The sequence below is a fragment of the Gymnogyps californianus genome, chromosome 3 (assembly GCF_018139145.2).
Source record: "Gymnogyps californianus isolate 813 chromosome 3, ASM1813914v2, whole genome shotgun sequence".
Classification (NCBI taxonomy): domain Eukaryota; kingdom Metazoa; phylum Chordata; class Aves; order Accipitriformes; family Cathartidae; genus Gymnogyps; species Gymnogyps californianus.
In genome coordinates, this window is record NC_059473.1 from 67,091,170 (window position 1) to 67,104,858 (window position 13,689).

General features: G+C 36.5%; 1 protein-coding gene across 1 annotated transcript in view; it reads right to left on the reverse strand.

Annotated features, from left to right (window-relative positions):
• The window catches only part of LAMA2 (laminin subunit alpha 2), a 382,277-nt gene that overhangs the window by 37,100 nt on the left and 331,488 nt on the right, over positions 1 to 13,689 (reverse strand). Inside the window, exons 46-49 of the mRNA XM_050893952.1 lie at positions 11,977 to 12,120; positions 10,922 to 11,055; positions 6,001 to 6,160; positions 914 to 1,038 (exon numbers count right to left, since the gene is read on the reverse strand). Coding sequence (XP_050749909.1) covers positions 914 to 1,038; positions 6,001 to 6,160; positions 10,922 to 11,055; positions 11,977 to 12,120 — 563 coding nt within the window. The remainder of the gene's footprint in view (positions 1 to 913; positions 1,039 to 6,000; positions 6,161 to 10,921; positions 11,056 to 11,976; positions 12,121 to 13,689) is intronic.

A 13,689-nucleotide genomic window follows, 5' to 3' on the forward strand; every position in this document is an offset into this window, starting at 1 on the left:
TACAATTATTTTACCTAATGCAGCGTGAGCTCTATACCGTATACTGATACTGCCAAATTCACTAAAAAAAAGGAGCATCTAAGAGAACAGTGCTGGAACGGTGCTGCTTTCATGCAGTGGGTCACTATGAAAGCCATAAACAGGGATGTGGGAGACCCAGAGTCTGTCTTCTTTACATGATAATTCCCAGGACTCTGCTGTAGTATCAGGTCGTGCCTCTGTATAAGGGCCCTCAGCTTTTGAAGCTGAGACATGGCACAGGAAAGTGTTTGAGATCGGTTTGGTGGGAAAGAGGAATGAAGATCACAGCTCTCTAAGGACAAGGATGCATCTGGAAAGGAAGTAACTTATGTTATTTTAAAATTCCTGAAAAGAGTTCTGAGCCTACATATGTGTATCCTGGTCCTGCCTGGATGGGCCATTTACCGTCCCTGGAACCACAGGTCACTGATAGAGACAGGATTTCCCATTCTGTTTTGAGAATGGAAACACCTTTCTCTTGTGGGGGTCTCTGTTCACTACACTGGTGGCTGTGAAAGCCACCTTGAGGGACCTGACTCTGCCCTATGCTGCCATGACCCAGACTCAGTCCCACTGTGGATCTCACCCTCTCTCATATTTTGACTAATCCTTGTTACTGGTTATCAGGAGTCTTTCCATCACAGCACTGTTACACCATCTTAATTCTGTTAAGGCACCAACCACATTTATGACCCAGACTGGGTGCTTCCCCTCTTGGTGTAATTGCAACCTAACTTCGTATTTCCTACAACTCTCAGCGTTGCACAGAGACTACAGCTGTCTACTGGAACTTGATGGCTGCTGTGGAAATTCCTGCTGCTTACCACAGAACACAGTGTCACCGCAGACAGGTTCCCAAAGGAGCATGAGAAACAGTCAGTGCTTTACCTACCTGACGGCACATCCTTTGCAGTCACCTTCAATATCCCTGAAATTCCACAGTCCTATGGGCTTGCTGTCTAGAAAGGTTTCACCCATGCAGCCAGTGAAGGTGGTGACTCTTACAGCATCTGACTTCTGCAACAGGAAACACAAACGTCATTAGAATTCAATTTGAAGTGATCTACTGTGTCTGAAAGCATAACTGGTACGAAAATCACAAATACCAGAAGATGCTGCTTATTATTTTAAATATCAAGATTAATATTTAATCTGAGAAGCCCTCCTATAGAACAACTGATCAGCGAAAATGTGAGCTAAACTTTGTATCAGTCAGAATGGAAAAGCACATTTATATTTGAGACTCTGGGGAAGGCCTAGGCAGAACAATTCCTGGAGAACAAGGAGCTGCCCTGGCTTCCATGTCACCATCAGCTTTCCTGGCTATTCAGAGAGCTGCCCGCTCCCACTTGTTCAAGGTCTACCTGAGTTTTTGTTTAAGAGTTCATAGAAAGGACTATGAGGAATCTTGCCCACAATACGATAAGCAAAGTGTTTCTACTGTACTTAATGCTCAAAATCCTGGAAACTGAGCAGATCGTCCAAGCTAAAAGACCAACTGTGAACTCAACTGGCTACACCTGTAAAGTTCTTGCTGAATTTTGGATGCAGAAAAAAGTGCAGATGGCAAAGCAATTAAAACTCATATCCCATCAAAACTCATTAAGCTAGGGTCACGCGCATGGGGTAATGCTCATTAGATTATAACACGGTACCATGATCAAGGTAGTAATATTTGACAGTACACAGAATACTCAGCTCACAATTATCCTTCTAAAAATACTTAGTTTCATTTAAATTTCACTTCATCAATATGAGCTGATTGAAAATCTATATACTTAGCTATTTGAGATAGACAAGCACCTGCTGTTTTCCATAGAGCAATTACAAATATTAAGATCTTGCAAGAGAATATGGAGAAATGCAACTTGAAAATATTCAAGGAAAAGTATGACTCAAAAGACTTAATGTGCTAGTGATATTTCCCAGGGTAATTGGGAAGGTTTTAATTAGCAACAAGTATGAACTTAATGTCACTTCTGAGAAATTCATGACATCTAAGTATCACAGTCTTCTACTCAAGTCAGATGAAAAATATTTTTAAAAACTGAAAATGAGCCTTCTTTTTGAATACACTGCAAAGATATATGCAAAAAGGGATGTGGACAAAATCCTAGGACAAATCTAAAGCACTCCAAAACCCAATAATATGAAAAAGCAGATTTCTGAGACAAAGATTTAAAAAATATCAGTGACCTTGATAAATGTCCAAAGAGCTTCATGGTTTTAGAAAAGTGTCTCAGTTAAGGCCTTCATTTTGTGAGCCTGACAACTGTACCACATGATGACAAAAATTCCCAAAAAAGTAAAGTTATCAATTATCTTTTAATTCACAAACTGTGTCTGAACAGAGCAAATCTGATAGTGTTTAAAACCCTGAATTGCAAACATACCAGCCATACCAAACTTAAAACACACTGTCTTCCTACCTCTGCCCTTGTCTTTATTTACGTGGAGAAAAAAAAAAAAAATTCAGGAAGGTTTTCCTGACTAAGATTAAAAAAATGGACAATTCTCCAGAAAATATCTGGAAAACTCTTATTGAGGTTGAAAACGGCTGTTCTAGCATCAGACTTTTGCAGCATCCACAATTCCTGTTCTGGTTCAGCATCGCACATCATACTCGATCCTACAATTGTCTTACATGCTGAATTGTGCTCACTACCCACCTCTGCCTCACTGTATCTAACTAAAGGAAAAAAGAAAAACATTCAGGAAAGGGTTCAGATTTAAACGTTACTGTGTTCCAGGTTGTTTTGTTTACCCTGAAACATCAAGAGCCCTTGAACCCTTTTCTGTCTAGAGATTCTGCTAAATCTCCAACTTTTTCTTAAATACACACTTCATGAAGCTTCATTGTTAGGTAATTCTTCTTGACTAAATATTATTCAAATACTGTGAGTATTTAAATATTAAATAAATACCCCAAATAAATACTACTACTAATAAACATGAAGTAAAAGCGGTAGATATAATATCAAATATTTTAAAATTCAAACTAATTTTTCCTCTGACAGTGCAATTTAAGTGAGATGACCTTTGTTAGGAGTGGTAACATCTTTTACTGGAGTGGTAGGTACCAACTTTGGGGCCTGGTTACTCAAATAGTACATATGATCTCTCTTTAGACCTTTGCCTCACTTTTTCTACCATCAAACTGTAATACTAAGAGCTCTTTATTTAACAATAAAATATTTATAACACTTAAACCTAGAGGTGACATCAAGTAAAACATACATTTTTATAAGTCTAATGTGACAGCTTTGCTGCGAAAATTAGGACTAGGCACAAGACTACTTTACGCTGTGGCACAGAACAGCTGTTGCTGAATTTCTGTATTATCTTTGATTCTCTAGATTCTTACTGTAAACACAAGAATTTTTTTCAAAGTAGAATTCAGGTGAAAGTTCTGGTCTGGGAGGTTTGATGTTCTAGAGCTGTGCAAATATAAATGGTATTACTATGTTTCAGTACTTGTCCCACTTGTCTTCTGATAATTCAAAAGTCAAATCTAAAATAAAATTAAAATAAGGTTTGGGTTTAGGCTGGCATTTGAGGTTCAAGTTTCATGACTCCGTCAGGGGATCACCCAAAGACAACAAGCCAAAAACCACCTGACCATGCATTTTCTAGGGTCTCAACTGAGTCAACGAAATTTAAATATTGTATAAACCAGACTGTGAAGTGCTTTTCTAAATGCGGAACGATGAAATTATTCATTTAATCATAGTTCTGGCACTAAGGATTGTTACCTGAGCCAGTCTGTCTTCCCGAGCCTGCAGTCAGACTCTGACAGTTAAGCATTTTAGTGAGGTGGGCAGACACGCAGACGCCCTATAGCCTCTATGGACCGGTGTGTTTGGGCCTTTGGTCATTGTAGCTACACAGCACTGCAAGCAGTGATTAGTCCTGATTCAGCTGAGTGGAGTGTTTATTCCACTGAGTTATTATGGCAAGTAAAAAACAGGACATAATGCCAATGCAATTAAATTGGTTACTGGTGAAAACAACAGTAGAAATTAAAATTTATCCGACATAGCAAAAATCCAAGAATGAAAGAAAGCTGAGAAGTAAATTAGGTGTGGGAGACAAAGTACCTCTCCCCAGCTTATTTCTATTCCCTTTGAAAAAGCAGATCAAAGGGACAGAATACAGAAAGCCAGTGAGGCCATTCTGGTTTTGTAAGGGTCACTAATCTCTGCAGTACAGAGCCACTTTTAGCAACTGAAGATTCATTAATTTTAGAAATATGTTTCGAGGGTTCTTGTTTAGGGCTAACAGAAGAAAGCAAACACCTTTAGCTGCCTCTAGATAGAAAGCTGGAAGGTAGAGAGCAAACTAGAACAGCTGCTTAAGGCTGTTAAGGAGAACATAGAAAAAGGTGACAGAAAGGCTGTTTTTTCTAATATGTAATTCTCCAAGAATTCTTCAATTTATTTCCTTGCCTATTTCCTATATGAAATGAAATGACATAAAAGAAAACACATGGCAGTTATTTACACCTTTAAAGTTCAACAAGAAATGTCAAGATTTATTGCATCTCCATCTTTAGAACTTGAAAATGTTCATGATTTTTTGTGGAACCTTTTTGGATAAAACAGAGAGAGAGTAGATCTGAGTTCTACTAATATGGACTGACTTGCAATTTCCTAGCCCAAAATCTCATGAAATTTTTTCCTGTTCCTGTGAATGCTTGTCAAAGTCAGATATATCTCAGTTAAGTTAGCTGGTAGTTGTGCAAGTCTTCTCTGAATTGCTTTTTTTTGTGTGCAGAAGCCGTGTTCAAGTTCTAAAATTACGTTACCTGACTGTGCTCCAAAACACATGGATATCTTTGAAGCTAAAGCTGGACTTGAAGACACTATTTCAAGCAAGTGGAATCTACATTCTCTATTCCTCTTGTATCCTCTGATTTTGTCTTTGTCTCTCTTGAAATGTGCACCCACACTATTCTTTGTAAGAAAGAAATATGTCTATCCACATATTCCCAAACCAGAACCATATAGAAAGTTGAACTTTCTAAACACTAGAAAGTTGGACCATAAAATATTGTGCTATTTCAACACTTGAGGACATATACAAACTCTAGTGTAAAAGAAAGTTCTTTGAGTTCACTGTTTGGGAAAGTCTAAATGTTAGCTTTGTTTTTTAATGCTAAATGAGGATTTTTTTGTAATGTTAATATTAAAAAAAATCAAAATATTGATCGGGAACAAAATAGTTCATTTAAGTTGTTTTGTAATGTATGCCACTGGAAAATATATGCTAATTAGTACTTATTGGAGAACATTTTTTGCTGAAAGATTTCCATCTGTTCTATTTGGCATAAATCTTCTATTCATTCCCATTACGTTAAGCAATGTAGAAGCAGTCACCAGAAAAATGAACAGGCAAAAAGAAGAGAAAATAGATTAGGGATCTGATGCAGGTAGCAGTTAAAAAGAAGGGTAGTACAGGGTAGAAAACAGGAACAAAAATGAAGAAAATAAAGCAGAAATGCCAAAAGTAGACTGCAAAGGAGGAAGTGATACTGTGGGTACATGACAAAGAAAAAAAACCTGAATGCAAAGGAATATATATTGTTACATACATTGTTAGGAGACCAGGAATGTATGGAAACAGAAATGAGTTCCTGTCACTGTGATACTGAAAGCCTGTTGGGGCAGCTGTATGTCCAAGGTAAAGCATCCAGCTACCCAGCAGGAATTAGTTGTTTGGGCTGAACGCTGCACCAATACAGCCAGCCACCAGGCTTCTGATTAGAAGTTAACAGCATGGGCAGAGCAACTTCAGGTTTGTGCGCCTACGTGTCTAGGCAAATCCCAATCATCTTTCAAGAGTGCAGGTGTACTATTTGCTACTAAAGCACCTACTACAATGATGTCAGCCTATTAAAGTTTACTATTTCTACCATAAGCAATAACGAAATTTATCCATATAAACAGCCAGTTAATATACTAGCACCAGACAAGACATTACCTTTATTTTTTCAGTTAAACCACCAACAAACAGCATGGCATTAGCATCTACATCCAGAATGGTATATCCAGGTGGAGAGACAGCACTGAATGTGGCTGGCACAATGCTGGCTTTAGGACCATCCAGAGCTCGCACAGATATTGTGCCATTTTTCCCAGTCCTAGAGATTTCAACAAAATAATTTAAGCATACAGAGTCAGTAGTTAAACCAAACATAAGAGAAGTCTATTTTAGACGGCATCTTTTAATAGAGGCATGTATTACTGATTTGATTATGTTCCATTTTGATACAAATGAATAGACTCTTATGCCTGCGTAAGTTAAAGACATGATCAGAGAACCAGGTTTTTTTCTCACCTCAATGTCCTTTTTAAACAAAATTCACTATACAGATGAAGTGGAACTTTCATTGACTGAAACAAAGAAGTTGCTTTTTTTTTTAAATTATTGTGATGAAATTAGTGTTAAGTAATTGTTTCTTGACGTAATAAATGATGCAGGCAAGGTTCCAAATTAAATTTCTGAATTTCATAAGGTTTATTAGATTATATTTGAACTGAAATGAATGATCATGTGATAAAGTACTTGCATTTCCTTCACTGTGATGCACAGAGTTTGCATTTTCTGCAGTGGAGCTCTCTGGTTGCTTATCAAACAAACAGGCACAAACCGCATTATGTTTAAGGATGTTACCTCATTGTCCTCTATGAATCATATCAAATATTGATGGTAACAACAACAAAAGAATTTGCCATTTGTTAATAGTTTCTGCAGCAGTTTGTTTTCTACTCCGTAGGTTATATTAATGTAGTAACTGGCATGGAAAGAGTTTGCTGACATATTTTCTCAACAGAAGGAACAGAATGTGGAGAGAGATGATTCCTCCTAGTCTTTCAGCTATATAGAAAGGTGTTTCAACGGAAACTTGAATAATTTTGAATCCTTTGCAATAATTTGCTTAATATTACTTTAGCTTACAGCAGTACGGATAGTGGCTTTCCATAGAAAGCTTACTACTTACCTAATAGAAGTAAACTATCAGGCATTTATAATCACTATAAATTAGTGTTTTGTCCCAGACAGATGGACCATAATCAACACATATCATTTCTTATGGGGCCATAATATGGTTGTAGAAATAGGCATGGAGTGTTGCATAAGCAGGGTTGCAAAGTAATTTTGAGGGTTTTCAATCAATAGGGAATACCTTTGTAGATCTATGCCATCTTGCCTGCTTTGTAGTCAGAGATCTCAAGGCTTTCAATGTGAAAAATACATATTTGCAAAAAACCACTGGAGCTCTTCGATTACCCACCCATACCTTGATCTGGCAGCTCTGGAAACCACATGGATGGGATTCTCAGTTTCCTAGGGAATCTCCTAAGTGACATCTGGGGTAGGCGAACATGATGTCCAAATCATTTTAAAGAAGTGGGCTAAAGCCATCCACATTTTTCTAAAGAATTTTTTTTTATTTCCTTTTAATGACAATATTCTACCTTTTATTCCAAAATCAGCTGAATGCTAAGTAGATAGCGTTCTATGCAGCAGAAATTCCAAATTTTTACTTTATTTTTTTCAGAAGGTTTATTGATGTGAAGCCCTTTAAAGGATAAAAGTTCTCAATGTAGTAATTGTTGAAAGACTAACAGTTGCTAAAGACTTTTTTTTAAACTGCTTAAGTTTGATGGTCTCTGAAAGTCATTGGCACTTTCAATCTATATTGTGCTGAAATCAAGATTCCAGTTTAAAAACATCCAAGTGCAATAATGTAGAAGTCACTGAGCAGACTGACAATTTTTAGGGTGTCTAATATGTCATAAATATCACGGATGTCTTTCATCTTCAAACAGACTGAAATGCTAACAATGGAGTCTCTTCCATAAATAATTCTCTCTTATTTAGGGAGGACAATTGAGCTTGAAGAAAGAACTTGGCTAACTTGACAGCAAAAAGACATTGCTATCCTGTGCATGACAAGTCATCAGGTTGGAAGATACTGTTCTAGTGATAGTTCCGCAAAACTGGAGGATTACAGAAGATGTACCAGCACTGTGTGGCTGATCATCTGAAAAATATACATAATGCCACGCATGCAGGGTTTGCTCTTTAGGAGATGCATGATGTAAATGAGATGAATTTTGCAAGTCATCAACACTGGATTACAAAATACCATGTAGAAATCTCTGCTCCTTGACCCCTTGAGAGCAGAGAAAATCTTCATTGGAAAGGATGGCTTAGATTTGCCACAGTAGTTTAAGACTGAATTTTTGCTGAGCTGGGCTGGATGTGTCTACAGTGAACTTGTGATTCAAGCGTTCTTTGTCCTCAAAGGAAGGGCGCTGCTTAAACTCTGTCATTAACAATTAAAACAACGGTAATACTTAAATCACACTTGATTAAAATCACAACTAATCAGGTCCTGCTCCTGATTGAGGCCTGCTGAAGTCAAGTGATGTTTCACTGATCTAGCGACTCTCAAAAATATTCTGTCATCCATTTGACTGTTTCACAAAATTGACATTGTTTGCATGTTGCAAACCTGCTTTAAATCATTTTGTCACATACTGTTATGCCAGATTTTCCTTTGTTAATTGATACTTTGATTGATTGCAGTTCTTGATGCCAATCAGATTTGCCTCTGTAAGCAGGTAAGTAACTCTGTAAGTGACGTTTGTTAAATTCCCATACCATTAAAGTATAGGGAATTCCTTCAGGAATTCCTATAGGAATAAACAAATGTTACTTCAATTCCATAAAAAAAAATTAAAGTATTTCCATGATAACCTCTGTATATACAATAAAATGCAAAGTATTAGTATGCTTTAAATAAAAAGGTGATGAAAATTAAAAGTGTCCCTGGAAAGCAGATGCAGTAATTATCAATCTAGTCTTAGCACACTGAAAATTTTGGTGCAGATGTTAACTGAACATCTCTGATCATTACTCACCAGTCAGCTTTTTCATATTTAGATTTCTTTCAGTATGCTGAGTGACCCTGAGAATTTCACAGCCTCTGTGCCACCACATCTCTTCTTTTTAAGGCCCTTTGGGATCCTTGATTAAGAACTGCTATCAACCTTTAAACCTACCATATCATTATTATTGTGTGTCAATGCCTGTCACCACTGAAATCAATGGCAAAATTCAGCAAGGCCAGAATTTCATCCTATGTACTCATTCTAAGTGGATGCCCTGCTTCAGCTGTTCAGGCAGCTCTGTCAGGTTGCTAAAAAAGTCTGTGGCTGGAACTGTGCAGAAATTTGGAGAAAAAAAGTGAGGGAATATAATGAGTAAAACTCTCCAACAGCTTATAAAGGAAGTCAGAGGAGAGTTATCAAATGGACTAAAATGTTCAAAGTTGAAGAATCTTCAGTAGGGTACGTGATTTATGAAGTCTGCCTTAAGAATGCAAAATCAGTCCCGAGCTCTTCATCTTAATCCCACAAATCCAACTAATGTCTCTGCAATGTAATTCTCCTAAACACTGCTCTGTACTTCAGATTTGTGCAGCTGTAATTGTTCTAAATTGCTGATCCAGCAGTTTGTTCAAAACTAATGGCATGCACACCCTATATATCCAGAACAACCAGCTTAATAGGCAATGTGCTTTTGTAGGATGTGTGAATTTTTATACCATGTCCTGGCTCCATATTCTGCTGAAGCAGCTTTCTTGTAAATGAAAGTCTGGCATTACTGTGTCATGAAGCTGTTTTAGTATGCATAATATGAACTGGTGAAGATTTCAACAATTCGTATCGTACCCCAGTTTGTATTTTCCTAGCAATAAGGTTTCATTAAGCCAGCTTCTGGAGATGGTGCCATAATTTTATTTAATTCTCTGCTCTGAGTGGCCAATTTCTGTGATTTCACTAAACTATTTAAACTGGATGACATTTCCTCCTCTGAGAGCTATGGATGTAACCGGAATTAGAGTGCTTTGTTTTCTTTCTTCTTCTTTCTCTCATTTCCTGACTATATTATCGGTTCTATGTTTAATACTATGTGAAATTAACTGTAATGATGCAGGAGGAATTACTCAGCTTCACATCAAATTGCAATATAGATGATGTTATCTAAATTACTAAGATCTGTTCAGAAGTAGAAGATACAGGTTAAGTTATAAAGTTATGTAATCCTTATGCTGTAATTACTACACCACATGTGTTTGCTAATTGAATGGAAAATATAAGCTTCAACTAACAAATGTGAAATTTGAATATTAAGGTATCTATATTTCCAAAGTTCAAAAGAATTCAACAGCTGATCTCAAATTACGAAGTATACTTTAACTTTCCAGAATATTTAATCCTTGAGTTTTCATAAACTATATCTTTTTAAATATCTCCAGTTTGAAGAGACATTCTGCCTATGGAAATAGTCAAGTAAGAATCAAGATACTGGTGTATGACAGACCATTCATTTGCAGTACTGTATCAAGACTAGTAATTCAGAAAAGCTGCTCCTCTTTGAAATTCAAGGAGAAAAGAACAGTAGTTATCTGTTTAAGCGCCAAAACCTGTAACTGATTTTAAAAGGAAGCTAGTTGAAGAAGAGAATCGATAGAGTGATAGGTAAACAGAAGGGAATATAAACAGTCATAGATTGTTGATGCTAGAGGGGAAATATGTGATGAAAATAAATTCTTGACACAGAACAATTCACATTTCAATAGTAATTGTAGCGTATACACTTTTGATACTATTGGACGTAGGTTCAAAAGCTTTCATTAAACCAGACTAGAATTTCTCATATTTATGACACCGTCTTTTTTTAAAAAGTCGATGTTTCAAACATAGCAAACATTTCCACGTAAACATGAGGTATGCCAACTTGAGGACAGTGGATTAGAAGCAGAACTTGTTAAACTTAGCCATTTTTAATTTAGGAACCAAAACTTGGAAGTGAAATATAGACTTGCCTAGAGGCTTCAATCCGGTACCAAAATCCATCATCAATGGTCAGATCTGGATACTCTACCCGTCCAACACCAGATCCCACATCCCACAGGAAGCTCACCTTGCCTTTGCGCATCTCTATGGCCAAGAAGTCAGTCTACATGTAAAATATGAAAATAGAAGCAATCTCATACCTTAATTAAAGGAAGTTTTCCAGAACTCTTCACATTTCAGAAGGTCTAATGAGGCATCAGAAACCCATATACAGACAATAAAGTATGAACATTAATTGTCACAGTGATCTAATATGAGATTCTCTTTTTCTTGCTTTTGTTGGTTCAAACAAGGAATCTTAAGCCAAAGATGGCAAATTACTTCTGTCAGTGATATGCAGTAAATGGCCGCTAGACTTACAGAAATGTTAATATTGTAGCCATCAAGAGGATTTAACTCAGAGTAATGTTGTTTGTAAAACATCCATTGGATGGCAGAAAGATGTCAGGATTCTAGGCTAGTACATGATACCACCTAGCCTTTTCATTTTGTATTAGGTAAATAAAATATATAGTTCAAAATGCTAGAAATAGAATACTTTTCCCATTTACTGAATTATTATTGATTATTCTAGAAGTCTGTCTGCTATAGGGCTCATGGGAAACTGAATCATTCATCATTATTATGCTTGGAATTGTAGTCTTGATTTAAAATTACAATAAATAGGAGCTTCGACAGATGCAAGATGATTAGCTACTTCATTCCCAAGGGAAAACCCACAACCAGCCCAAAAATTACCCTGGTTGCACTGTGAATTTTAAAGCTCTGATGTAGTCCATGTACAAGTCTCCCATTTCATATCTAGTTAAAATAAAAAAATATAAAAAAAAAATTTGCTGGTCATATTTTAGAAGTCCCTATATTAATACCAAAGACAGTAAATGTCTAGATTATCTTAGGCCCTCTATTACTGCTTTGAAGACTCTAGGAGGAAAAAAAAAAAAAGCCTTTCTCATCTTCTGTATTTGTCAGTAGTCTGATTTGATCGAGCAACCCTGACATGAAAAGCAGGAGACAGACTTACAAATTTGGCACTTCCAAGGTAAAAAAGCAGATTGTCAGCAACTACAGTCTTCACATTGACAATGACGGTGTTGTATGTTCCCTTCTTTATTTCTGGTCTGTATGTGCGAATACAATTGCCTCCAGAGGACACGGACACTTTGATCTTCAAAAAAAGCATAGCAGAAAGAATTCAGTTTACTGCTTATTATTCCAGAAATAACTTTAGATGCTTCCACTTCCAAATAATTATAAGAATATTACACTTTTTTTTTTCTTCCTTCCCATTTCTATGTTACATGTACCAGGGAGTTGCTTAGATATGCACAGGAGGTAGAAATGAAATTTTCTTTCTGGGATTGTTTATTAAAAGGAAATAAAAGCTCTTTCTGGCATTCAGATTTGAAAGGATGAACTGTATGGATTAAAAATAGCTAGAAGATATACTGGTCTAATGCAAGCAGCAGTGGAATTCTAGCAGTAGAGATAGTCTATAAGTAGAATGTGCAGCCAGGAAAATAAGCAGCACTCCTGAAGGGATCACAGCACATTGCTATTGGGTAGACAGGATGATCTATTTTTTCCTTGTGATATCTTTGATTATGCCAATTTAAGACACTTTTTAACAATTATTTTTAAACCAACAGTTGTGTCTGTCACTACCTTTACGTAGCCCCTAATGGAGCTGGTATTCATAACTTCATTTTCACAGCTGAGTGACATATGCATTTGGATATGTGTGCTAGTTTCCTCAGGCTCTGAGCACAGATAAAAACAGTATACTGTTTGCTTTCATAATGCCAGCATAGATATAATGACAGTACAACGGTATTGCAATTCCAGCTAGACATGTACTAGAGTAGATGTAAATAACGGTATCACCTTAGGCTTAGGGCAAAAGGAGATCCATTATATGACCAAACTCACAATTTCCCTATCTCAGAAATGCTGAGTAGTTAGGTACTTCAAAGCGTTCAGACAGAAGATGAATGTAACAAAACCATATCATCACTGTAGCCTGTCTTTCTATCGTGGGCAAATTTCATTGAGTATATGGAATACACTTCTTTCCCAGGATCCTATTACTCTGTAGATATTTTTTTTCCCCAACCATTTTTCAGGAAGTTTTCTGAAGTACCATCTTCAAGAATTTTTTTCCTTTGCTACATTAGGTCACAAGCTGAGTAACCTTAGTATTAACCAGCTGATCCTTGAGTTTAGAGTAGTACTGAGTTAGGGAGATGGACTCCAAACTCTTAGACTCGAAATATATTCTTAACTCAAGTTCGAGTCCTCAGAACTGCTACTGGACAAAGAAAGTCAAGAATATGGGAAAAACAAATACACTCAGTAATTTCAGTGAGTTTGAGACGGTGTCATTCTCAGGTAATGTAAGTTCTATGAAATGAAATCAGGGGCTTAATATCAGTGCTGAGGCAAAAAACTACATTTTCATTTTCACAAAAAAATCAATGATGTTGTGACTCTTCTGCTGTACTATCATCCACAATACTTCTTAAGTAATAACCTTTCCAGATACATTCCTACAGATGTTATCCATTTAACGAGTACATGTTTTAAATGAAGAAACAAAACACAGAGTGAAAATCATCAGAATATTCTCTTTTTATCTGAGAAATTATACTCCATTACTTGCTCTCTTTACACATGTTTAGAATTAGAAAGGATTCACCCTGTGGAAAAGAAATAGAAAAGTAGAAAATACAATCCCGTC